The sequence below is a fragment of the Nansenia antarctica genome (genome assembly GCF_963989245.1).
Source record: "Nansenia antarctica genome assembly, chromosome: 17".
Lineage (NCBI taxonomy): Eukaryota > Metazoa > Chordata > Actinopteri > Argentiniformes > Microstomatidae > Nansenia > Nansenia antarctica.
The window spans coordinates 5,850,675-5,875,289 of record NC_137687.1 but is presented as its reverse complement, the minus strand read 5'-3'; the positions used below and the strand labels follow the sequence as shown (position 1 = coordinate 5,875,289).

General features: G+C 43.8%; 1 protein-coding gene across 1 annotated transcript; it reads left to right on the top strand.

Moving 5' to 3' along the window:
* The first annotated feature begins 2,829 nt into the window (after positions 1-2,829).
* LOC308172701 (solute carrier family 25 member 36-A-like) lies at positions 2,830-24,191 on the top strand. Its single transcript, XM_080547637.1, has 7 exons — positions 2,830-3,240; positions 8,639-8,803; positions 10,387-10,464; positions 15,928-16,028; positions 18,766-18,832; positions 19,260-19,549; positions 19,758-24,191. The coding sequence occupies exons 1-7, from the start codon at positions 3,200-3,202 to the stop codon at positions 19,949-19,951; spliced, it is 936 nt and encodes a 311-aa protein (XP_080403763.1). The 5' UTR covers positions 2,830-3,199; the 3' UTR covers positions 19,952-24,191.
* The last annotated feature ends 424 nt before the right edge of the window (positions 24,192-24,615 follow it).

Sequence of the window (24,615 nt, the reverse complement as noted above, 5' to 3'; positions counted from 1 at the left end):
TGTTATGTTGTTTGTTTAGAATCATTGAGGTCAGTATGGGCCTCAACATGCCTCAACATGCCTCAAAACCCATTGTTTGTAAACCAGTAACCGGTTGGAACATTATCTAAAAACAAGTGCAAATTGGAGGCATCATACAGTGTGGGGATTCATTTTGGTTTATATCTATTTTAGAATACCTACAGAAACAACAAAAATAGCCAAGCTGGTATTTGGTTTCAAAGTACAAACCCACCTCTTCTGTCAACCTACAGTACACTGAATCCTACAAGATTCTGCCTTAGATTACTCGGCTCAATTTAGTCTTCTACAGGGAAGAACAGTGTCATAAAAGCAGTAGGATGATGGACACCAACACAGACACAGTGACACAGTTAATTCATAAGGACTTATCAGTGTTATCAGAGCAGTGGTTGTAACAGAGGGACTGTCTGGGGAGCATCCAGTCAAAGTTGGTTGAATTTACCCATAAAGGCCAATGCACACGGCGTGCGATTTTGTCGCACCGCCGAATTCGATTCCATTGTTTTGAATGAGACCCAATGAGACAATGCACATGGCGTGCAATGCGATATTGTCGCACGACAACATTCGATTCTCCATTCACATTCATTCATTCATTGGTGTGAATTGAGAATCGAATGTTGTCGTGCGACAAAATCGCACGCCGTGTGCATTGGCCTTTAAACACAGGTTACTTCTCAGGGTCTTGTGAGGACCACATCAAACTTATCAAACGTCTAAAGGACAAGGAAGAGCTAAACATGTCGTACAGTTAGGTTTCTAGGGTTCATTCGACATCCATTGTCATGCTATCTGATTTGATTTGGTAGGATTTCGTTCATTTCAAAATACGTAGGGGCAAAACAATGCTTACAACTACAACTATGCTACTAACTGGACAATGGTTCAGATTGTGTTCTGGGCACTTGCATGAGAGAGTCTGGATACAGTTGGGGTCAGAGACTGCTGAAGACTCTCAGTTTCTTCCTCGTTCATAAGCCAGTCAGTCAGTAACATGATTACGGGCAGAGCACCATGTGGCACATGATCTGGGCCTTGTGAAATTGTATCTCTAATTATAAAACCAAGTGGCGTACGCATTTTATTCCGCAGCTGAAATTAGTAAACCGCATTTTCTGCGTAATACACACCAGGATGGCTCAAGTCACCTCCCAACCGCAGTTCCCTTGCATTCACTCTGATTTTCACACACACAGTGAATCTCTGTATACCTATCTGTAGCTCTTTATACAGTATATAGAAGCTCAATAAATGTTGTGGTCCCTAATGTCCAAAATATTTGAAACACATCATGCTGGCCGCCCCATCCTTATTTTATATACTTTCTGTTTGCTTTTTTGTGGAAAAAATAGCCTCCATGATTGCATAAGAGCTCTCCACGAGGAAGGACAAAATGTATTTTTCTCTGCTGCAGCACATGGGAAAAATAACAGCCAAGATACAGTACGTATGGAAGTTATGCATTTACCCTCAACTCTGAATAATACAGTGACTTACAGTGACTTCTCAATGCAAGATACTGGTGTGATATAGATATTGTGAGTTCCTGGTGAGCTTATGGTGAGTTTCATTGATTCTCATGTCTCTTAACCGAATGAGAGCTGCCTACAACCGATGCCAACATGTCATGGCAGTTACTTTGGGTTTTTAAGAGTTTATAAGACTATGACAATAACTTTGGTAACTAAGTTGAGAATTACATTGGAATCAAAAGAAGGCCTTATCGACATCTACCTTGATGTTTAGCAACAGCCTACAGTGTAACATGAAACATGAAAGTACGTAGATGTCTATACACAGACTCAGATCTAATCTAATATTATATGATTTATGTCTGAAAACAATGTAACGCTCCGCTGTGGAAGTGTTTTCTAGTTCTCATAGTAGGCTACCCCACTGCTGAAACACAATTGTTTTGATGCCTTGATTGATTGATCATAATATAAAGACACTCATCACTTATACCTCACACCATTTTTTATTTTGCGTTGAGTGGGGTCACTCAATTAAGTGATTGGGAGTATGTGCCTGGAGGTTCACCAATGATTGACTTTCCCTCTTACCAGCACCAATCTTTAACTCTTGTGATATGTTTTCTCTCTCCCACTCTGGGAACTAAACTAAGCTCTTTCTACAGACAGCTGGCTGGTAGGCTACTGTTCATGTTTACATAGGGCAACCACAGACTTGTTTTTTCCCCAAACACTTCAAGAAAGGGGCTCAGATGGGATTGCACATTGCACAAATATTGACATACGTTTGAACTGAATTTGAGCCATCCGAGTGATCTTGTCAGACTATGAACTGAATTGAGAGGCCTTCAGCTTAGTGCCTTCTTGCAGGGGCCCATATCATATTGTCTGTTACTTATCCAACAAAAGAACAACCGGATCACATTATGATTAGAGAAAAAAAAATCATGTCATTTAATTTATAATGCTGCTGCTGAAATAACATTTGTTGGGAATTTAAATTGGGGAGGATTGTGGAAGTGTGTCGATGATCCGTGACAGAGTACCCTTCTGCCCCCCTCCATTCACAGAGGAAGCTTCATCACGTGAAAAAGTAGTGATGGGGGGGCGGGTTTTTATTGACGTCATCAACACATCAACCAATCACAGCCTGTGTTTAGCGGCTTCCCATTCGAGTAGTGATGGGGGGGCGGGTTCTTATTGACGTCACACACATATCAACCAATCACAGCCTGTGTTTAGCGGCTCTCCCATTCGACGATAAACATTCTGACCTGTCCTCAGAGGCGTTCATTGAAGGCAAGGCGAGCAATGAGAGACAGGCCCCGAAGACTGTCAGAGCTTTTAACTGCACGATTTTTGGATTTATTCAACTAGCAAATACGTAACATACGCTAAGGGCCAAATATCACCCCTTTTTTAGTAAAGGAGAGGGCGCAAATAGGGAGGTTTTCAAGGGGGAGGGTCAACGTTTTAAGCCTGGGCTAGCTGGGGCTAGCTAACGTCACGTTAGCCTGTTAGATCCTAGTGTTTTTTTTGTTGCTAGCTGACCTCCACGACATCACGGTCGCATTGGGAATAGCTTAGCTGTGGGGTAGTAGTGTGATCACTGATCAGTAAGGTTTCCCATCCCATCCCCAGTCCCCCTGTCCTGTCCCCCCCCAACCTTAAAGGGGTCGAGGGTCTGGAGGATATGATCCAGGATGAGTCAGAGAGACACCCTGGTTCATCTGTTTGCTGGAGGGTGAGTATGTGTGATCATGGTCACAACAATGTTATACGAGGGCTAACGTGTTCTCTCTAGGCTAGCTAAGCGACAGTTGGTGATCTTAGAATGATCTAAGGTTCTATCTTAGAATGATCAAGGTTCTATCTATGCGCTTTGAGTTGCATTTCACGTACGAAAGGCGCTATATAAATAAAGCTTTACTTACTCACTTACTATCTTAGAATGACCAAGGTTCTATCTTAGAATGATAAGGGTTCTAGAATCTTCCGTTTAGGGCAGTTCAGAGATATTGAGAAACGTCAAAGTCAACATTTAAAAAAAAATAACACCACACAGGCATTAATAAACACCTAATGGATCAGATTATGTAAAAAAAAAAAAACAATTCTGACCAAAAATTGAGATATAACCTCATAATTTTAACGTCACGAGTTGCCTAGCGTGTCTTTGCAGTTTTAGCTTAGTAAGACATACACAGAATTTAGTTTTTTTTACATAATCTGATCCATTAGGTGTTTATTAATGCCTGGTGTTATTTTTAAAATGTTGACATTTTTGAGTTAGTAATTAATAAAATACAAAGGTTCCATCTAAGTCGGAATAACATACACACACATATGCAGACATGCCCATGTAATATCTTCTTCAGAAAGTTCAATGTCATACAACAACGCTTAGCTAAGCAAGTGTAGTGTGAAACATGTAGTCCGTCTCAGCTGTCACGTGAATGTTATGATTTTTTTTATTACTATTTACTAATTATTATTCATCATTTCATATGACAAGCGAGCTAAACGTGACGTCGTTGTTGACATGGTAATAACGCTGCTAGCCATGCAGCTAGCGAAGAGTAGTAGACCATTAACATGGGTGACATGTTACACACCCTTAGTACATGACATGCGTGATCACATTGCATTGCTGTTTCACATTTTAGATTTAGTAGTAAAATGTGCAGGGCTGACATTTATTTACTCTTCGAATTGTCCTATAGCTCTGGGGAAACAGTAGCCTAGTACTAGTAGCTAACCTGTCAGTAGTCTGTCTGAAGCTGCTCCATATTTGTCATTACAACCATAACAAATGCCTCCAGTCGCTCAAGGTCACCATGGAAAGCTCTAAATTGTTGCTCGAAAAAAAGCCCTAAACTGCCAAATGTGTCCACCAGATGATAAGTAGTTCGTATACCTTAACGTTAGCTCATTCTTATTAATATCAGGACAACAGACAGTGGAGGCTTTGCTTGTTATTGCCAGCACAGGAGCAGAATTGACACCCCCAAATAGCACGATGCAGTTAGAAACGAGCTAAACGTGCAAGTGCCAGGACAGCAGTTAGCTGTCTGTAAATATGAAGATGCTGAGTGATTGACAGGCAAAATACTAAGGCTAACTCTTGATTTTCCTTCAAGATTGATGCAATGATTCATCTGGACTCGTGTAAATGTAGTCTAGTGTCATCAGGATTACCATGTGTTCGCTCCGTCCACCCGTCACAGAGTTGTTTTGAATCCACATGCAATGATAGCCTTGGATTTGACTCTTCCTTGGAGAGTTGCAGCTGCTACTAAGTTGCATATACATAGCATAACCTATGGCCTACATAGACCGGATCTGACAAACACATGGCCGCACAAATCTGTCGGTTGTTTCTTTTTGTGGACAGTGGAAATAGGCTAATTGTTCCCCTGTGGCAGTGGTGGTATTTGCATATGAAAATGATTGTGTATTGTGCAAGACTGTCTGTACCGTCTCAAAATAACTTAACCAAACTAAGGTAAACAATACAGATAGATATCATATCATACTGTATGCAACACGGGGCATGCGTAGGAATGTTCCACACCTTTGTGCACGTTTACCAGGTCAATTTGCCTCGGCCTCACCCCAGTTTATAGTGGCTATTATGTAGGTTAGGTAGGTTCAGACCAATTGAAACATTCATTAATAATTAACACTAACCAAGGATAGCAGGAGTTAACCGGTTATGTTTAGCAGTTAAAATGACTCAATTAAATCGAATTAAATCAGCTGATTTGTATTTTTGTGGTTAGACTAAATATGGTTTAAGATTTGAATTTCTGTAAGTGCATTTTGTGCAATTACAATTTCTACCTAGTTTGTAATATCTTTACTATGTCTTGCTCCTTGCCTACCTCTTCTTGACTTGATGCTTGCTCCACAATATCTTCCTTTGTGCTCTCATAATGCACATCCAACTTTCTCTCTTACTCTTCTTGATTGTAAATCTGCCTGTTTTTATTAAATTAAATTTGCAGACATAACGTCTTAAAATGAATGAACACTTCTGTTCTAGCTATTGAGTTTGGTAGCTTTAATTTAACATTTATGAAATGTTTATCCAGTTAATGTGGGTCGGTTAGTTGAAAAGTAAGATTAATCACATTTTGTATCCCTACTTGAGAACAATTGTTGTATGTAGCCTAGGAGACAGACAAAGGGCATTGCTGACTCTTCTAGCTAGCCACACACTCTTGTTCCACAAGCCTCTGAATTCTACAGGTCAGAAATCTTGGTGTAATTCTAGACTCTGATCTAAACTCTCCGATCTCAACAGCCACATAAACTCGATAACTAAATCAGCCTACTATCACCTGAAAAACATAACAAGAATGAGAGGTTTCATGTCCAAACAAGACCTTGAAAAGCTCATCCATGCATTTGTTTTGAGTAGACTTGAGTAGACTTGAGTACATTATTGTAATGATTGACTCACCGGCCTATCTAACGGGGCTGTTAGTAAATCGCAACTCATCCAAAACACCACTGCCAGGGGCAGACCCGTCACCAGGGCCCAGTCTTAGGGTGGGCCAATGAACTGCATGGGGGGGCACAATTATTATTAACTATTTTATATAATCCAATATGCTATGGTATTCGTCATGCAACACTGACATGCATAGTAGGTTGCAGAGGCTAAATTGGACACGTAGCCTACCGATGAAGACTAGACCTAAAATTATCAGAATGCAGCAAATAACATAACAATAAACACAGGCGAAGCTGGTTTATTACAAGGCCTTGTCGACCCGAGTAGGCCTAAGCTAAAATTATTTGAATGCAAGTTACTTTATAGCGTGGAGAGGCCAAGTTGTGCATTACAATGCGCACAGGTCAATAATTGGCACCAACCCGGCACACGTACAAGAACAAGAATTAAATAAATGCCAGGGATAGCCTACGTAACAAAAATTAGGAGACTGGCACGCAATCAGTGCACTTCCAAAAGGGATACAGTATGACCGACCGATCGTGTGATCATCACATTAAAACCACCCATCTACAGCAAATAGGATCAGCCAGATCCTCATCATTGAACACGTTATACACAAAGCACATTAAATATAGCATAACCGTGCAAACAGCTCATCTCTCCAGTTGAAAAAGCTGTCGAGAATACAACTAGCAAAACATCACCACGGCGTGTGCTCACACGGACACACACACACACACACACACACACACACACCCGGCTCAGAAAAGAAGGAGGAGGCGTTTTTCAGTGCTGAATCTCCTCATCAGTAAGTCCTTCCACTCATCCTTGAACTTGTGGGTGAGGTCCTTTTCGAAGGCAAGCTGAATCAGTTGAGCCTTGCGCTTGTGCAACATGCTGCGCCGATGCTCAGAGAAAACATTTTTAAGTGTTGAAAAAGAGTTTTCACAAGTCGCGGTAGACGCTCCCAAAGTTAGGGCGAGTGTATAAGCTTGGATGACAGTTGGCATGGCCTGGAGTGCTGAGTGGAATGTATACTGAGAATATTGGCTATTGTCCATTGTCCATCTTTGGGGGGAAACGAGGTGTCCTCCATCTTCTTTACCAGGAACCCACCACGAGCCACAGCATATTCAGATTCAACCACTTCAGTTCGAGCTAATCTTAGGAGAGGAGTGACCTTCGATGGATCCATGAAATCCTCGGCCTCTGGGTTTAAAGCAGCCAGCGCACCAATGAGCTTGCAGCTGCGCTCTCCAAAACGCGCATCCATCTCTCCTTGCACAGCATCAATAACACTGTAAAACACTCCCAGGAACTCTGTCTTTTCGCCAGTGTCCCTCTGTGACTGTCCAACCGTTCCTTCAACTACAAATGCACCAAAGCTCTTGTTAATTGTGCGTCTTCTCTTAGTTGGACAGCTGGGACCAGCCTCGTCAGTGGCTGAGGCTGGAGGAGAGCAGAGGTCCCAGAGCGCAGTAAACTCATCCTCTGTGCGCAGTGATTTTATGCATTCAGATGCACTGTTCACAAGAGTAACCGCAGTGAACAGGTCCATGTTCTCGCTTTGTAGCAGTCTGTTTGGTGGCTCGAAAAGTAACAAAACTTTCATCGGGGGGCTAGCAAGGCTAGTAGTAGCCCTAGCCCTAACAGTTGGGCTAGTAGGACTTACCTCACTAGTGGTAGCCGTCGGGGTGCTAGTGTCAGGCTGCCCACAGTCGCTAATGCTGGTGCTACGTATGTCCATCGGGGTTGGGTGCAGCTGCACCTTTCGAGGATTTACCGGTAATCCACTTTCTTATATCCATCTTTATTCAAAAAGCTTTATCCATCAAAAAGCGCAGATTTCACTCAACTGCTCAGTGCTCGCCTCACACAACTGAAATGGCGAGAGCAGCAGCGTGCGTAACGTGCAACTTTCAACTTTCAACTTTCAAATGATTGGTTGTCACTAGAATCCCGTCCAACAAAATGAAAAACACACTATTGTTTCTCAATTTTAATGTCTTCATTTAACATAAAATATGATTTTTTTTTTTTATTTTTTTTTTTTATTTTTTTTAATATCTGGCTGCCAGTTGGGGGGGCACCAGCACGTCTGTGGGGGGGCCTGGCCCCCTGAGGCCCGCCCATAGTGACGGGCCTGGCCAGGGGGTGTTTTGGATGACAAAAACGAAGAAGTGTAAACACATTAGGCTACACCAATCCTGAGATCTCTACACTGGCTACCAGTCTCTCAGAGAATAGAATTCAAAGTAGGCTACTCCTAATTGTAAACAAATCACGAAATGGTCTTGGACCAAAATACATATCAGATCTCCTCCCACCCTATATTCCAGCAAGGCCACTAAGGTCAGCGAGATTAATCAGCTAGTCATTCCAAGAGTGAAAACTAAACACGGTGCAGCAGCTTTTAGTCATATACTATATTATTTTAATTTTATAATCTGTTAACTGTTTAATGCTGTAAATCACTTTGAATTGCCCCTGTTGTATGAAACATACATGCTGTACAAATAAACTTGCCTTGCCTTACAGTGTATTTCTATTAAATTAATCAGCAACTTCCACACCAATGTCCTTACTGTTCTCACCTCAGGAGACACTTCAGGAGAACACGTTCACCTGTCTGCTTGTTAGTGTGAATATGCTGACTCTTGCCCCCCCCCCCTCCCCCCAGGTGTGGGGGAACGGTAGGAGCCATTTTGACCTGTCCACTCGAGGTGGTGAAGACCAGGCTGCAGTCGTCCTCCATCACCCTCTACGTCTCTGAGGTCCACCTGAGCACCGTCAATGGACCCAGCGTGGCCCGAATGTCCCCTCCGGGACCCCTGCACTTTCTCAAGTGGGTACTACGCAATGCACAGATGAACCAAATATTACTAGCGTGCTGATAATAAAAATGTAGCCTAAGACTAGATCTAGTCTATGTTATTACAGTGTCTAGTGACGTATGCAGTAGTGGATATGTGTGACTGACAGAATCGTGCAAATTCCCAGAGCAACAGTGACTAGGGTAGGAGGCTAAGACAATTAAAGTGTATTTTTCAAGCCATTACAACTATTGATGCACCGAAACGAGAATCCTTGGCCAAAGCCGAAATTAAGGGAACACTTGGCCAAATACCGAGTGCGTACCTGCAGTTTTTAATTTATTTAGCCAATTTTTAGTACCATTGCAATTAAATATATGTAACTTTTTATTCATGCTTGTATGCTTATTCATGTAAAAATGATAATTATCGAAATGACCTGTTTATTAGTTAGAAAAATATTTAAAAATCACATCACAGACTTGTCTAGTCAAGACAAAAAAATTGTGTTTGTTCTCTTTGTTTGTAAATAAGAACCTGAGAGGTGTCACTCACCAATTTGGTGGCTCTATGAAATGGCTTCCTTTGAAAGAGGGTTTGGTATGAAGATGCGCCTCCATTATTAGGCTAGTTATAAAACTGTTTGATCTGTATTGATTACACTGTGATGCATTGTCAGACGGAATGGTATGGAATTAAACGGAATGTTCATATGGAATTAGACGGAATGGTCATATGGAATTAGACGGAATGGTCGTATGGAATTAGACTATCCACAGTGTAGAGCTATAGAAGTCTTAAGGAAGAAGAGTAAAAAAAAAAAAAATATTTTCTAGCTGTTTCCAAGGCCTCCCTCTTCCCCTTGCCACAGGGTCCCTCCCTCCTCACTAGCTAGTGTGTTGTTGTTGTTTGCTCTGGCCCATGTCACCTTGGCAGAGCCACCTGGACGGCCACCCCTCGTAACTCTACTCCCAGGACCTCGACCCAAGGGAGAGCAGTATGTGGAGCAGTGCTTCTGCCTAGTAGGACAGGTCACAAGTCAAGTACCATATCCAACTGGTATTCAGAGATTTTTTTTCCGCTCAATGTACTCCTTGTTCCTCCACAAGCAAGTATTTTACTTAAGACTCTGGCCTGCCTGTAATCCACTGACTAGCCTACTTTTTTCTCAGTAGTGAAGGCTAGGTTCGAGCTGTTGAAGAAAAGACCGGCCCCTGTTATTCATAATGGTGCAGTCTTTTCCTGAGGTTGTTTAGTCAGGGCTGCTACACCCTTCTGACAATAGGGTTACACTATTATCTACAGTGGCACAATTCCCACCACTGAATTCCTTGATTTAATCAGATTCAAATCCACTCTGTTGGCGTGACCATACAGTGAACATTTACATGAACAGTTTGAGTTAAATGTACTATCATGGATTATTAAGGATTCTACTTCTTAGCTGCCCCACAGACAGTAGGATGCCAGCTATAATTGTCTTTATTGTGTGTGTGTGTGTGTGTGTGTGTGTGTGTGTGTGTGTGTCTGTGTCTGTGTGTGTGTGTGTGTGTGTGAGAGAGAGTGCGCGACAGTGCGTGTGGATTAAGGCATTTTGTTTTTTGTTGTTCTTTAGGTTGATTCTGGAGAAAGAAGGACCCCGCTCTCTGTTCAGGGGCCTGGGGCCTAACTTGGTGGGCGTGGCCCCCTCCAGGTAAGCACTCTTACACCACTCAGTTGTAGCTCATTATAATGAATTTAATTATGTTTCAGGTATGTTGAATAAACATGAGCATAGCTAGGGGCCAGCCACAATCAGTGGACGCACAATTTAACTTGACCCTTTAACCCCGAAAGTATCCGCACATATTCTGTCTGGCCCTTGCATTAAACATACACACCAACGTATGGTGTCAGACTTACTGTAGACTCACACACTCACCTTTCTCACAGTTTTCTAGTCGATGATAGACATTGCAGTTCCTCAGTTGTCCATAGCAATGTCCACATGGTTAAATAATTAAGTCAGGCGGTTCTATGGTTACTGTGTCAACGGTCAGAGGTTGTCATGTGGGTCTCGTGCTTTCCCTGGACTGCCTCAGTAGTTGTAGTATGATATGGTACTTTGGTCACTGTGCAAAGCCAAATGGCATACCACAGCAGTACGACTGTCATGCACCAACACTTGAAAAGGAAGTTTCAAGTTTATTATTACGTCGGAGTGTAAGAGAGTAAAATTCTTAGGCTTTGGTTCCTAACATTGTATTGCAGCACAAGACATAAGGCAATAGGTGTAATTCAAGATAAAAAAAAAGTGACAAAGTAGTACAGAACATAAGTGACCAAAAATAATAGGTATAATACAAGATAAAGATGACAATAGTACAGGTAAGACAGCTGTGATACACCTGTGGTGCAACTAGTGGTAATCGATAGTTCAATAGTAAAGTGGCTGTGACTGTGAGCTTAAGGATTCCGTAGTCCGCCTACATGGGGTGTGCTTGGGGAAGATAGTCAGTTGTCTACAGTGGGCTTGTTCATGAGCCTGATCGCCTTGGGGAAGTAGCTGTTGGTTAGCCTCTGAGTTTTGGCCCCCGAGGTTCCAGAAGAGGGCTCGCCTTTTGGACGGCATCGGTTCGACGGCTGTGGTTGGGATGGCTTTGATGATCCTCCGGGATTTGCTGACACACCGTTCGTTGTATATATCCTGGATGGAGGGAAGCTTGCATGCGCTCGACTGTCCGCACCACCCTCTGTAGCGCTCTGCGGTTGAGGGCAGTGCAGTTGCCATGCCAGGCAATGATGCACCCAGTCAGTATACTCTTGGGCCTCTGTAGAAGGCCCGCAGGGTCTGCGACCCCATGCCAAACCTCTTCAACCACCTGAGGTAAAAGAGGCATTGCTGTGCCTTTTTCACCACCTGTTTGGTATGCACGTCCCAGGTGAGGTCATCAGAGATATGGACACAGAGGAACATAAAACTGCTGACCCTCTCTACAGCTGACCCGTTGATGGTGAAGGGGTCCTGTTCCCCGACCTTTCCTCCTGAAGTCCACCACCAGCTCCTTGGTCTTGTCAGTGTTGAGAGAGAGGTTGTTCTCCTGGCTGTACTGAACGAGGCGGTCCACCTCTCTCCTGTAGGCCGTTTCGTCGTTGTCGGTGATCAGGCCAATCACTGTTGTGTCGTCAGCGAATTGAATCACTGAGGTGGAGCCGTGTGTGGCCACACAGTCGTGGGTGTACAGGGAGTAGAGTAGAGGAGGGGACTCAGGACGCTGCCTTGGGGGGCTCCTGTGTTGAGGGTTAGAGGGGGCAGAGGTATCGGAGCCCATTCTCACAACCTGGCGTCGGTCTGACAGGAAGACCAAGATCCAGTAGCATACGCCGGGGTTAAGGCCTAGGTCTCTGAGCTTGCTGTCGAGCCTGGAGGGGACGATGGCGTTGAATGCTGAACTGTAGTTTACAAACAGCATCCTCACGTAGAAGTTCCTCTTGTCCAGGTGGGTGAGGGCAGGGTGGAGAGCAGTGGCAATGGCGTCGTCGGTGGATCTGTTTTGCCGACAGGCAAATTGGTGGGGGTCCATTTCGAGTGACGGCGAGCCGCAGACTAGCTCTTTGACCAGCATTTGCTCACTTCAAAAGCGAGAGCAACAGGGAGATAGTCATTTAGGCATATTGCCTTGTTCTTTTTCGGCACAGGGACAATGATGGATGACTTGAAGCAGGAGGGAACTATCCACGTGCACTATCCACGTGCACTATCCACGTGCACTATCCACGTGCACTCTCAGGCAGGTTGATGTTGTTGTTCCCGGAGCAGGCATAGAAGTTATTCAGCTCGTGAGCCGGGAGAGAACCAGCTACGTTAGCTGTGCAGTTAGGTCTCCCTTTGTCTGAAATTGTGTGCAGCCCCTGCCACATGCTGTGTGACTCATTGCTGCACAACTGCGACTCTATCTTTTCACTATATTCCCGCATGGCTGTCTTAATCGCTCTGCGGAGGTCAAGTGGGTTTGTTGTGATTAGTTAGGCTATGTCACCAGATTTGAAGGCAGAGTCGCCCTTACTGCACTATTAATCCACCGCTTCTGATTAGGATATATTAGAGATATATAGCCTATATCTATATATATATTAGGGATGCACCGATTACCTCACGCTTTTATTTTGAAGTTGCAAACACCGAATGGCTGAACACCGAATTTGCTTTTTTTTCTTCTATTTTCATTCATCTCTGGGAAGATCCCCCAGATCGCAAATTCTAGGTAACCACCAAGAACCACCAACCAAGTTTAGTGTCAGATTTTGTCAGACCGGCACTGTACTCGTTCTCAAGTTTCGGTCTTTGCTTATAGGCGGTCAGAAGTAGAATGAATGTGTGGTCAGACTTACCAAATGGTGGGCGGAGGAGGGGTTTGCAGGCACGACGTAGGGCGGGGGGGGTAGCAGAAGTTGATGTGTTGATAGAGTTGAGATGAAACTTGCCTCAGTGATGCTTTGTTGAAGTTGCCAGCTACGATTAGAACGGCCTCTGGGTGCTTGTTTTCTATATTTTGTTAACGATAACGGCAGTGAACTCTCCAGGCTCTCCAGTGAGGGCGACATAGAAGCGCCAGATATTCTAGACGCGCCAGATATTCTAGAAGCGCCAGATATTCTAGAAGCGCCAGATATTCGGGGAGCAAAAGGATTTGTGGGAATGAACACTCTCTGGATTACACCAAGCACTGTTGATCATGAAGCATACCTGTCCTCCTATATGCTCTTCCTGGAAAGGTCTGTTGCTCTATCCACATGGCAGACGGAAAACCCCGGGGGGGACGATGGCGATCCGCTGAGAGACAGTTCTCCGTCAGACATACGATGTTGCAGTCCCTTGTCTCTCGTTGGTAGGAGATCCTTGCTCTTAGCTCTCACAGCTTGTTCAGTGATCGAACATTGGCTAGTAGAATGCTGGGGTTTTGCGGAGTTTTGTTTTCGCGTCGTTTCAGCCTCGTCTGGACACCGGCTCTGCGCCCGGCTCTGGCAACCTCCGGCGTTCACAGCGTGGAAGTAGTCCTATTGTTTCAACGGCGTCTGGAGAGAGCGTCAAGTCCCAGTGTCAAAATTCAGGTTTGGGGTAAGTGGTCGTCATATCTCCTCGTGCAATAGTGTCTCTCTGTCATATCTAAGATAGCTAGCTACTTTAGAGGGTAAAATAACACAAAATAACAATAAAATAAGCAAAAAGCGGCAATGTTTGTCAGGAGCCCGAAACACAGCGGCCATGCAGGTGGCCATCTTGGCAAGCATCCCGGAAACATGCGGAAACATGTCACACAGCCTGGACGGTGCAGCACTGTAAACAAAGTGTTAATGCTAGCTAGCGCTGTAGCTAGCTATGTCACTAGACAGCTATTGCTAAGTTTTAATAATAGCAGAATTGCTCCCCGAGGAATGCGTTCAATGACGGTGTATGCGTGCGTGACTAGTGACATTTTCCTATTAAATGTAAGCATTTTTGTAATCCAGCTACGTATCCTAACAATGTCAGGATAGGTCATACACTCAGAAGACAAAACAAATCAATCGCAAAGCAGGCTCTAACATGGAACCCACAAGGCAGGAGGAAGAGAGGAAGACCACCTGGAGAAGAACCACAGAACCACCAAACAGGAGATGGTGGAAAGGCTGTCATGGCAACAACCGGATCGGAGAGCACAAGAATGGAGGGGTTTCATCGACTTGCCTATGCTCCCTAGGGAATTTAAAGGCTTTAATGTAACGTTTTGGTAACTGGACTGCCTTATTCCAAAGCGCTTTTACAATGGCCTTGCATTCACCCATTCACACACCACACATTCACACACCAATGGCGGCAAGCTACCATCTGTCAGACTGGACAAACAACACTGATTCCCCAGAGGGTTTCTGAATGACAGCTATGTAAATCAGAGCTACAATATAGGGCCTGAGTAGCACTGTGCACCAGTTGACCAATGAGCTGGAGGAGGGACCAATGAGCTGGAGGAGGGAGGAGATGGCTATCTTAAGTGCTGTGAGCCCAGTGCTAAATTGCTACTAATGCTAATTGGGCGCCCTGATGCTAATGATAGCCTTAAGTGGTAGCTAATGGTCGACGCTAGCAGATTGCTACGGCTAGCGAGTGCCTGTGCTAGGTGTATGTGAAGTGCTTTGTTGTTGACAGCCTGTCTAATTAGATGCTGGTGCAGGGCCCTCTTAGGGCTGAGTCAACTGGGACCAACACATTACGACGAGCCTTTAATGTCTTAAAGGGGAAGTTCACCCCAAATCCATTTTTATGTGTTTTTCTGGTCGATCCAGACGGCATACCGTTTCAAACTCATAATATCGCATACAGCTCAGAGATTGTATTAAACGTGATTTGTTTGTGAATGTGTCTACTATTAATGAAAACAACAAATAAAACAAATTCTGCTTTAAGTATTGAAGTTAGAAAACACGTTTGATGGACTAAGGCACCAACTAGCCTGGGTACCTGGCTATTTCTGCATACAACAAGGGTAACTTCGTTGTAAGCTTGTAGCCAGGCATATCACAGACAAAAACTGCATACTGTAGACTGAAGCAAGAGGATACGGTCCTGTTCTCCCCTTACCACTGTGTGTTTTTGTCCATTTACATTATTATTTTTTTTTTTTTACAATCTTTGGCATTTAGCAGACGCCTTATTCCAAAGCGACTTACAATCAACACATTTGAATACTAAGCAAGTGAATCATCAATCCACCAGTCGTAGCAGGAAGAGTAATCCAGCTCAGGCCCCGGGGCCATTGATAGAAGGAAAAACCTTCTCCTATCACCTTCTTCTAAACCATTGTCCAGTTATGCTCATGTGACCTCTGAGTCGGACTGCATTTGTTTGTTTGTTTACATTTGCAGTAAGAAGCCCGATAAGCTTATGAGGGTGAACCTGACAGTGAGATCCATTGTGTTTGGTAATGTTGTGAAATGAATTAGCTCAGCCAGTGGAAGAAGAGGCTTTTACTTTCTTAGATAATATTGTTTTCACAAGGGGTGATGGGGGGGGCAACTCATTAGTTATGCACTAAAGATGCAACATTGTCCATGATGATGACAAATACGTTTTATTTAAATGTTTTATCAACCTATACTTTAGTTTTGTCTCACATTCCTATGTCTCACTTCCCTACAGAGCCATCTACTTTGCTGCGTACTCGAGTGCCAAAGAGAGACTGAATGGAGTGTTCGAGCCCGACTCCACGCAGGTGCACATGGTCTCGGCTGGGCTGGCAGGTAACCACACCAAGCTCCTCTTCAGTTTGAACTTTGAACTCCCTGTAGGCTTGACTCACCAGAGGGAGGGGTGTAGTGTTCTGATCGATGTAACCTGCTACATATATATATATATATATATATATATATATATATATATATATATATATATATATATAATATATAACCTTTATTTGTATAGCGCTTTTCCTGCAAACCTTGCAGCTCAAAGTGCTTTAATCATGATACAATCAATAAACTACCTAATCATAATGATAATGATAATCTGATAAGCTGTTCTTCTCACTGCCAGGGGTCATTATGATCTGGGCACACGTTTATGTTTTAACAACAACAACAACATTAGTAGAACGTAATAAGAATAATAGATAACATATAAACAGTAACAATAATAAAACATTTTCATATTCACATGAATATGTGAATCCTCCTAATGTGTTTGTCCAAAATGGATTGGACCTGACCCGGGTCAGTACAGGTAAATCAAGGCAGTTGACCTAGCCTTGGGGGAAACTCTATACTAGTTATCATAGAGGGTCCCCAACCAAGCCTACCATTATAGCTTTAGCCTATTGCTCCCAGTGATCTTCACATTGCCTACAACTAGCAGCGGCCAAACTAGTTTCCCACATTAGTCCTTACTTTGAAAGATATAAAATGCAAGAACCTACATGCTCATCCTTTGCCCTGTTTTGCCTACAAAAACACAGGCTTATCCAGTTTCTCTTGGTTAGAGTGGGTGTAGCAACCATATTATAAACCGGACAGACAAAGGAATTCTTAATTAGGATTATTCTGTCTCGGGGCTAAATAATACCGCAAGCGTCAACCTTGTGTTACCTCAGCAGCGCGTGTGTTTCATTTAGGCTCCCATGTTAACTGGTTAGAACAGCCACACAGCGCCTCATGACGGCTCCTCCTCCACCTCGCTCGCTAGAGAGTCAGAGTCTGGCCTATTTTCTCTGTGTGCGGCTGACGTGAAAATTATCTTAACCAGCAACATAGAAACGGTAGTCTATGTCTACTGTAAGTATCTGTAAATATGTATATATATTTTTAAATCAACACTTCCGCTATCTGTTTCAGAGCAGAAACCCCACATAGACTATAATTATATTATGTTGATAAATTAAAAGAACATCAGGTGAAGGGCAGTATTTTTCCAGTGATTTCTCCCTCTTTCTTCTCTCTCTCTCTCTCTCTCTCTCTCTCTCTCTCTCTCTCTCTCTCTCTCTCTCTCTCTCTCTCTCTCTCTCGCTCTCTCTCTCTCTCTCTGTGTTCGGTATTCTCTTGCCACGGCAACAATGTGACAGTCTACATTTCCATCTTGCTTATGTTGCCATCAAAGTCACGTGAAATGACATGTTGTTGGCACGATTGCGAAATATTAAAACCAATAACATTCCCGTGGAAATGCTCATGCTCTAAATGATTTGTCTACTACTCTTTCTCTCGTCTCTCTCTCTCTCTCTCTCGCTCACACACACAGACACATCCACCCTTTCTCTTTGCTTCTCTCTGTGTCTCCCTGTCTGTGTGTGTGTGTGTGCACTTTTCCATTTACTCATTAAGGATGGATGACAGCAGACTGAACGCAGAACAATTGATAACGAAGGGGAATTAAATATTATATTATCGACGGCCGTTATCGAAGGCACACTCGATGTACAAAGATCGGGGCTGGCAGTAAGCAGCTCCGCAGTAGAGCCGTAACAGAAACGCTGTCAGTAGGTGAAGACGCGACAAAAAGTCCAGCAATAATTCCGCCACGCACACACGCCGCTGAGGTAATGTTGCTGGTGTTTTCAGAGTCATCCATCTGCTGAGTGCCAAGCAGAGAGGCATTGGGTCCCACTTTGGTATGACTTGGCCCGGGAGATGGATTCCACAACCGTATGATGTCAGGGGCGGATAATCTAACCACAGAGCCATTGAGCTGCTCATGCCTATACACCGACGTACATGACGTTTTTATTGTAATGGTATATGGTGAAGAATAGACTCTATTATGAGAGTGATGAGGTGTTCAGAGGAACGAGGGTCTGTTTACCATTGGCTCACAGATATGTGATACAGAGCTCTGTACGGGGTACTGGCTTCTGCAGGAGTCTATTAATAGACCTGAGGTCACTGTGAAAGTGACCCTGGGCTAAAGCAGGCAAACATAGATGTTATTGAAGTGTGTGTGTGTGCGCGTGTGCACGTTGTGAGATAACAGATGTATGCTTAGCCTGCTGTGACACGTTGTGACAAATGGCCTGTTTTCTTATCTATATTATTAGTATGGTAACTTACATACTGTACATACCCTCACTGGACACTTTATTAGGAACACTACACTAATACTAGGTAGAGCATCCGATTGCTCTCAAAGACAGCCTAAATTATTTGTGACATTGATTCCACAAGGAGTTTGAGATTCTGGTAGATACTGGTCCTGGAGCGGAACAGGTCCAGGGTAGACGGCAGGTTTGCAGCCGATGACCTTCTTCTCGGGCTGACCGAATATTAATCCGCTGTAGTCTGCCTCGTTCCTTGTCAGAGGAGGCGGCGAACCAGGCGGTGATCGATGAGCTGAGGTGCAGGGGTGGGGCGGCCAATCCTTTAGCACGGCGCCGTACGTGTTGTTTAGGGTAGTGCGGACAGTCGGTGTTGTTGTGCTGCAAGCAGCGTGGTGCTATATAGACAGCCATGGTACGTCTACGTCTAAACGTGTGTCTGAATCTGTCTTCCTCAGGGTTCACAGCCATCACAGCCACCAACCCTATCTGGCTCATAAAGACCCGTCTGCAGCTGGATGCCAGGTAAACACCCCCAGTTTGAGCACTTTGTATGGCCTCCTTGATGAGCTATATGGCCCTAAAGCTATATGGCTGATAGGCTAGATAGAATTTTGCTCACCATATTGCTTACTTACCCCTATGTGGTCCTAACGGATTTCGTTAGTGCCTAAAGGCCAATGCACACGGCGTGCGATTTTGTCGCACGACAACATTCGATTCTCAATTCTTTTAATTATTTCAATTGGTGTGAATGGAGAATCGAATGTTGTCGTGTGATAATATCACATCGCACGCCGTGTGCATTGTCTCATTCAAAACAATGGAATCGAATTCGGCGGTGCGACAAAATCGGGGCTGTGTGCATTGGCCTTAAGAGGTAAATTGGGGTTTAGTTGATCCGGTTGGTTGGTTGTGTACTTTTTGCTAAATCTGTGTTCTCCCTCCTCAGGAGCCGAGGGGAGGAAAGGATGAGCGCGTTCGAGTGCATGCGGCGGGTTTACCGGTCGGACGGGCTGCGCGGGTTCTACCGGGGCATGTCCGCGTCCTACGCCGGAATCTCAGAGACTGTGATCCACTTTGTGATCTACGAGAGCATCAAGCGGCGCCTCCAAGAGGCGAAGGCCGCGCACACGATGGACGACGAGGAGGAGACGTCCAAAGACGCGTCGGACTTTGTCGGGATGATGCTCGCCGCCGCCACGTCGAAGACCTGTGCCACGTCCATCGCGTACCCACATGGTAAGAGCAGAGCCTTCTGGGAATATTTGGAGGGTTGTCATCAGCAATACATCCATGACATGAACTACGCTACATGACACTAGTCACTACATCATGACACTAGTCATCAGCCATACATCCATGTCATGAACTACGCTACATGTGTTTTTAAAAGGACCATAAAGTAACCCTTTTCCCTCCCTCAATCCCCCCCCCTTCCCCTTTGTAGAAGTGATCCGCACCAGACTACGAGAGGAAGGCACCAAGTACCGTTCCTTCTTCCAGACTCTGACCACAGTGCCCAAGGAGGAGGGTTACCGCGCCCTCTACCGCGGTCTAACCACCCACCTGGTACGCCAGATCCCCAACACCGCCATCATGATGTGCACCTACGAGCTGGTCGTCTACTTTTTGAACGGTTAACCTCCCTTGACCTATGACCCCCAGAATACAGCCACTCAGAGAAAGAGAGAGACTGACACCCCACAGGGACCGATGCACAAGAGACCCCCCCATGAAATAGAAGAGGAGAGTCCCTAGAGACTACTCCCAGCTCCCCCGTCCTGTCTTACTAAAACTAAACCCAAATGTTAAAAAACTGTTTGTTTTGGAAGGAGAGGGGGGGGGGTGTTTTCAGATGGGTGCGACACAGGGAAGGGTTATTCGGCAGGTTATTGCCATGTTGATTTGGGGATATGGTTTTTAAAGATGTTTAAAATAAGCTGTCCCTAGAAAAATAGTCTTAGAAGCCCCTGTTGAAATTTCTCTTATGTTCTCCCCCCCTGTAACTCTCTTATTTGGTCTCCTAAATAAGCGTTGTTACGTGAGCCTTGATGAATAGAACAAGTCGATAGGAGAGTCAAGCTCAAGGTATTTTAAATAATAATTTAATAATACTAATGATGTTAAAAGAGATGTAATGTCACCCACTACTACGATACTTAATAGATCCGAACATGTGACGTCTGTATAAGGACTGAATGTTGTATTAACTACAGAGAGTTATGTAGGAAGAGTCCTTTGACAACAATTTTGTTCGGGGAGCTTTGAATAGGTTGTGCATTCCCCATGTCCTTTGCTGTAACAGTGGAGGAGTGTACAGTACACACTGAAGTTGTCCCAACCTCCTTTCTCTATCTGAGGTCACTGTCAATTGTGTAACCGATGATATTTGACATGGTTAAATCTTGTTTTTGTGTCAGGGAGAGGAGGGGTACTTATGGGCTGTTCCAAGTGCAGACGCATGGAGAGTATAGAGGGGGGGAATGAGGTTGGTTGGTGGGGGATGTGCCTTGTGTGATGACTTGAGTTGACCTATAAGATGCTGCACAATGGTGATGGTGAAGCTGAGGAGCAAAGGGGGGACATGTCAGATTAGTTACTTTACTCAGGACCATGTTTAGTGGTCCTTTGGTCCCCCCTGCCACAGTCCATATGGTCTATATCACACACAGATCCTCATCTATCTGTGCAGGAGGCTAGTCCATGATAGGCCTGACCCCCGAGACTCCCAGAGACCCTCACATGTAGGCATCGACACTTGTACACTTGTACTGTGAATGGTACTCGAAGCTCAGACGTATGCAACAGTCTGTCTTTGCTGTAGAGCCTGGGTAAGGTGGACAGCTCTATGACTGTGCGTAGGGGCGATAGGCCAACCCTGACATGTGACCTATCAGTGCTGATATGGAGGATTGAGCCCGCCCACCAGCCTGCCTCCTGTCACTCAGAACACCCAGTCTGACCACAAAATGCCATTCTAACTACTTGAATGTAAGACATCACAAGGTTTTAACAAAACTAAAGACAATGGGAGTGGGAAAATGACCAACCTTGTGCATATTGGAAATAAATATTAACATAAAGTTAACAAATTTAACAAGACATAATTATATTAAAATCTGTGTGCACTTTCAGTGGGCCCTGCTCTGGTCCACAGTTGCATCTGTCTTCGCATCTCATCTTTCTCTGCATCAGAATCCAAACTAGTGTTACAGGCAAAGGACAATCCTCTGCCAAGTGTTCACTTTGGAAACGTTGTTGTACAGTTCAGCCAGCGTGTGGGAATACAGTTGACGTTAGACGTTTACATACACTTAGGTTTCAAAATGTTTTATGTTTAACCACTCCACAGATTATCATGTTAACAGATTGTAGTTTTTGGCAAGTCAGTTAGGACTATCTACTTTGTGCATGACAAATACTTTTTTTTCCAACAATTGTTTACAGACAAATTATTTTTATTTTTATTATTATTTCACTTATAATTCACTATATCACATTCCAGTGGGTCAGAAGTGGGTCACTAAGTTGACTGTGCCTTTTAAACAGCTTGGAAAAGGAGACGCGTTCTGTCTCCTAGAGATGAACGTACTTTGGTGCGAAAAGTCAAAAATCAATCCCAGAGCAACAGCAAAGGACCTTGTGAAGATGCTGGAGGAAACAGGTACATCTATATCCACAGTAACATGTGAAGATGCTGGAGGAAACCGGTACTACATCTATATCCACAGTCACATTCGGGAGACAGTATCATGTTGCAGTGGTGCTTTGCTGCGGGAGGGACTGGTGCACTTCACAAAATAGATGGCATCCTGAGGAAGGTGTTTATGTGAATATGTTGAAGCAAAATCTCAAGATATCAGCCAGGAAGTTAAAGCTTGGTTGCAAAATGGGTCTTCTAAATGCACAATGACCCCCAAGCATATGTCCAATGTTGTGGCAAAATGGCTTAAGGACAACAAAGTCAAGGTATCGGAGTGAGCCCTCACCTCAATCCTATAGAAAATGTTGTGGGCAGAACTGAAGAAGCGTGTGCCAGCAAGGAGGCTTGCAAACCTGACTCAGTTACACCAGTTCTGTCAGGAGGAATGGGCCAAAGTTCCACCAACGTTTTGTGGGAAGCTTGTGGAAGGCTAACCTGAAACGTTTGACCCAAGTTAAACAATTTAAAGGCAACGCTACCAAATACTAACTTAAGTGTATGTACATTTCTGACCCAGTAGGAATGTGATGAAAGACGTAGAAGTATTCTCTCTACTATTATTCTGACATTTCACACTTAAAATAAAGTAGTCATCCTAACTGACCTACAGGGGATGTTTACTAGGATTAAATGTCAGGAATTGTGAAAACCTGAGGTAAAATGTATTTGGCTAAGGTGTACGTAAATGTCTGACTGTCAACTGTAGCTAGGAATACTCCGAGTGTGCAAGTTTTAAATGTGTGCACAACCAAGTATAGCATATCCCCATGCATTATGCAGTATATGTGCAGTTTAAAAATGTTTTAAAGAAAACAAGATGACTGCGTTTCAACCGATTTTTGAAATGGTTTCATTTTGAAACTTGCATTGTTTGTCTTCTCTTTTCTGTTTTTTGTTTATTGTTGTAAATTGGACAGTTATTTTTGACCCCCCCTTTGCCTCGGAACGGAAAGATGCTTGCTCTCTTCTTCTTCTTTGGCCTGCGTTTTGTTTTGTTTTTCCTTTCCTCTTTTTTGTGTCATTTTTAAACTGAGAAACCAGTGTTCATCTCCTTGTCTATGTCGTGTTTACATTCAGCCTTGTAACTATAGAAACACCCTCACCTGCTGACCTTTCCCCTGCTCACATGATCACATGACCTGAGCGCAGAGAGCCTTTTCCTGTGCACATGCACATGTATACTTCACTGTAGTCATTTCAGGTGACTATCCACAAGCCACACCATAGGACAGGAAGAACTTAGTGCATTTGAGCATAACATTTTAATATATACTGGACACATACTGCTGTCATTACTGTTTTTCAAATCGATTTAAAGTATTGACATCTAGATGTGTTTTAATCAGTCTCATCACGCACTGCGCTAATGCATGTTCTCATCAATACCAGTTCTAGCTTAACTCGATTCTATCTATACATGCCCCCAACTATGGCCCTGTGCTACAGTACAGTCTGGAACATACTACTTCTGCTGCATCATCCTTAATGGGAAGATTACAACGTTACCACATACATGAAGGATGCATTATTTAGATCATAACCGTATTCTAGAATAATCAATACATACGTAAGGAGTAGTATTACTATTGAATTTACACAACTTCTCTTCTTACTGCTGCTAGTAAGGACGGCGGCACTGGACATGTGTCCTGGTGTCATGGTGCTGGCCACACCCATTGGCTTCACACACATCTACGCAATTAATATACTGTATATTGTGAGTGTTCACACCTCTACTGGTAGATGCATCTCTGTTTAATATTGTTGTTTGTATCCTCTAGTCGGGGTCAACTTAGGTACACAGCTTCACATGTTTTTGGCCCTACCCCTGAAGAGAGTGTGTGTGTGCGTGTGTGTGTGTGTGTGTGTGTGTGTGTGTGTGTGTGTGCGCGCGCATGTGTGTGTGTGCATATGTGCAAGCATGTATGTATGCATGCTTGCTTGTGTTACATATAATTCTCGTCTTGCCCTTATTTGTAATTGTGTGAGACTATGAGTATGCTGTCTCTCTCAGTCTGTTAACCACAAACAGTGTTTCGTTTTTCATTCATTTCATTTTCCCTTTTTTTTGTCGTGTTTGTTTTTGATAAGCCTACTGGAAGTGTGGCTTACTCTATGCATTCTCACACCCCTGGTTTTGTAAAACTGAAATAAATAGGAAAGAGTGCAAGTACAGTATATCTGGTGTTTTGTCGTTTTTGTGTGCTTTGATTGTGTCGTCTGAAAGGGGAAATGATTGTGGAGAATTCTCAGAAAAGTTTTGCTTGTAGATTTAAATCTACTGTTATTCATATTTGAGTCACCAGGTGGTAGTGTTTACTAGTTTAAAGGGGTCAGCAGCAGAAGTGGGCCCTTATAAAGACATCTCTACTGTACCTGATAATTGTAAATAAAAGACAGATAATCCAGAACAATTTATATAAAAACAGATGTTGCAGATAAACTTTTTTTTTTTATCTTTGGTGCCACACCAACACTTAGGACAAACAAGGGAGTGGAGGAGAAAAGAAGGGCATGTTTGTGTTTCCTACTCTTTCTCCATCTCTCTTTTACGGTTTCTTCCACTTTCTCTTCATCTACCCGTCCCCCTCTATCCCTTCCT

Excerpts from the sequence above, each read along its gene's own strand:
- LOC308172701 (XM_080547637.1), top strand. The coding sequence starts at position 3,200 with ATGAGTCAGAGAGACACCCTGGTTCATCTGTTTGCTGGAGG. Across the intron at positions 8,804-10,386 it reads GGACCCCTGCACTTTCTCAA|GTTGATTCTGGAGAAAGAAG; the intron begins GTGGGTACTACG and ends GTTGTTCTTTAG. Across the intron at positions 19,550-19,757 it reads GTCCATCGCGTACCCACATG|AAGTGATCCGCACCAGACTA; the intron begins GTAAGAGCAGAG and ends TCCCCTTTGTAG.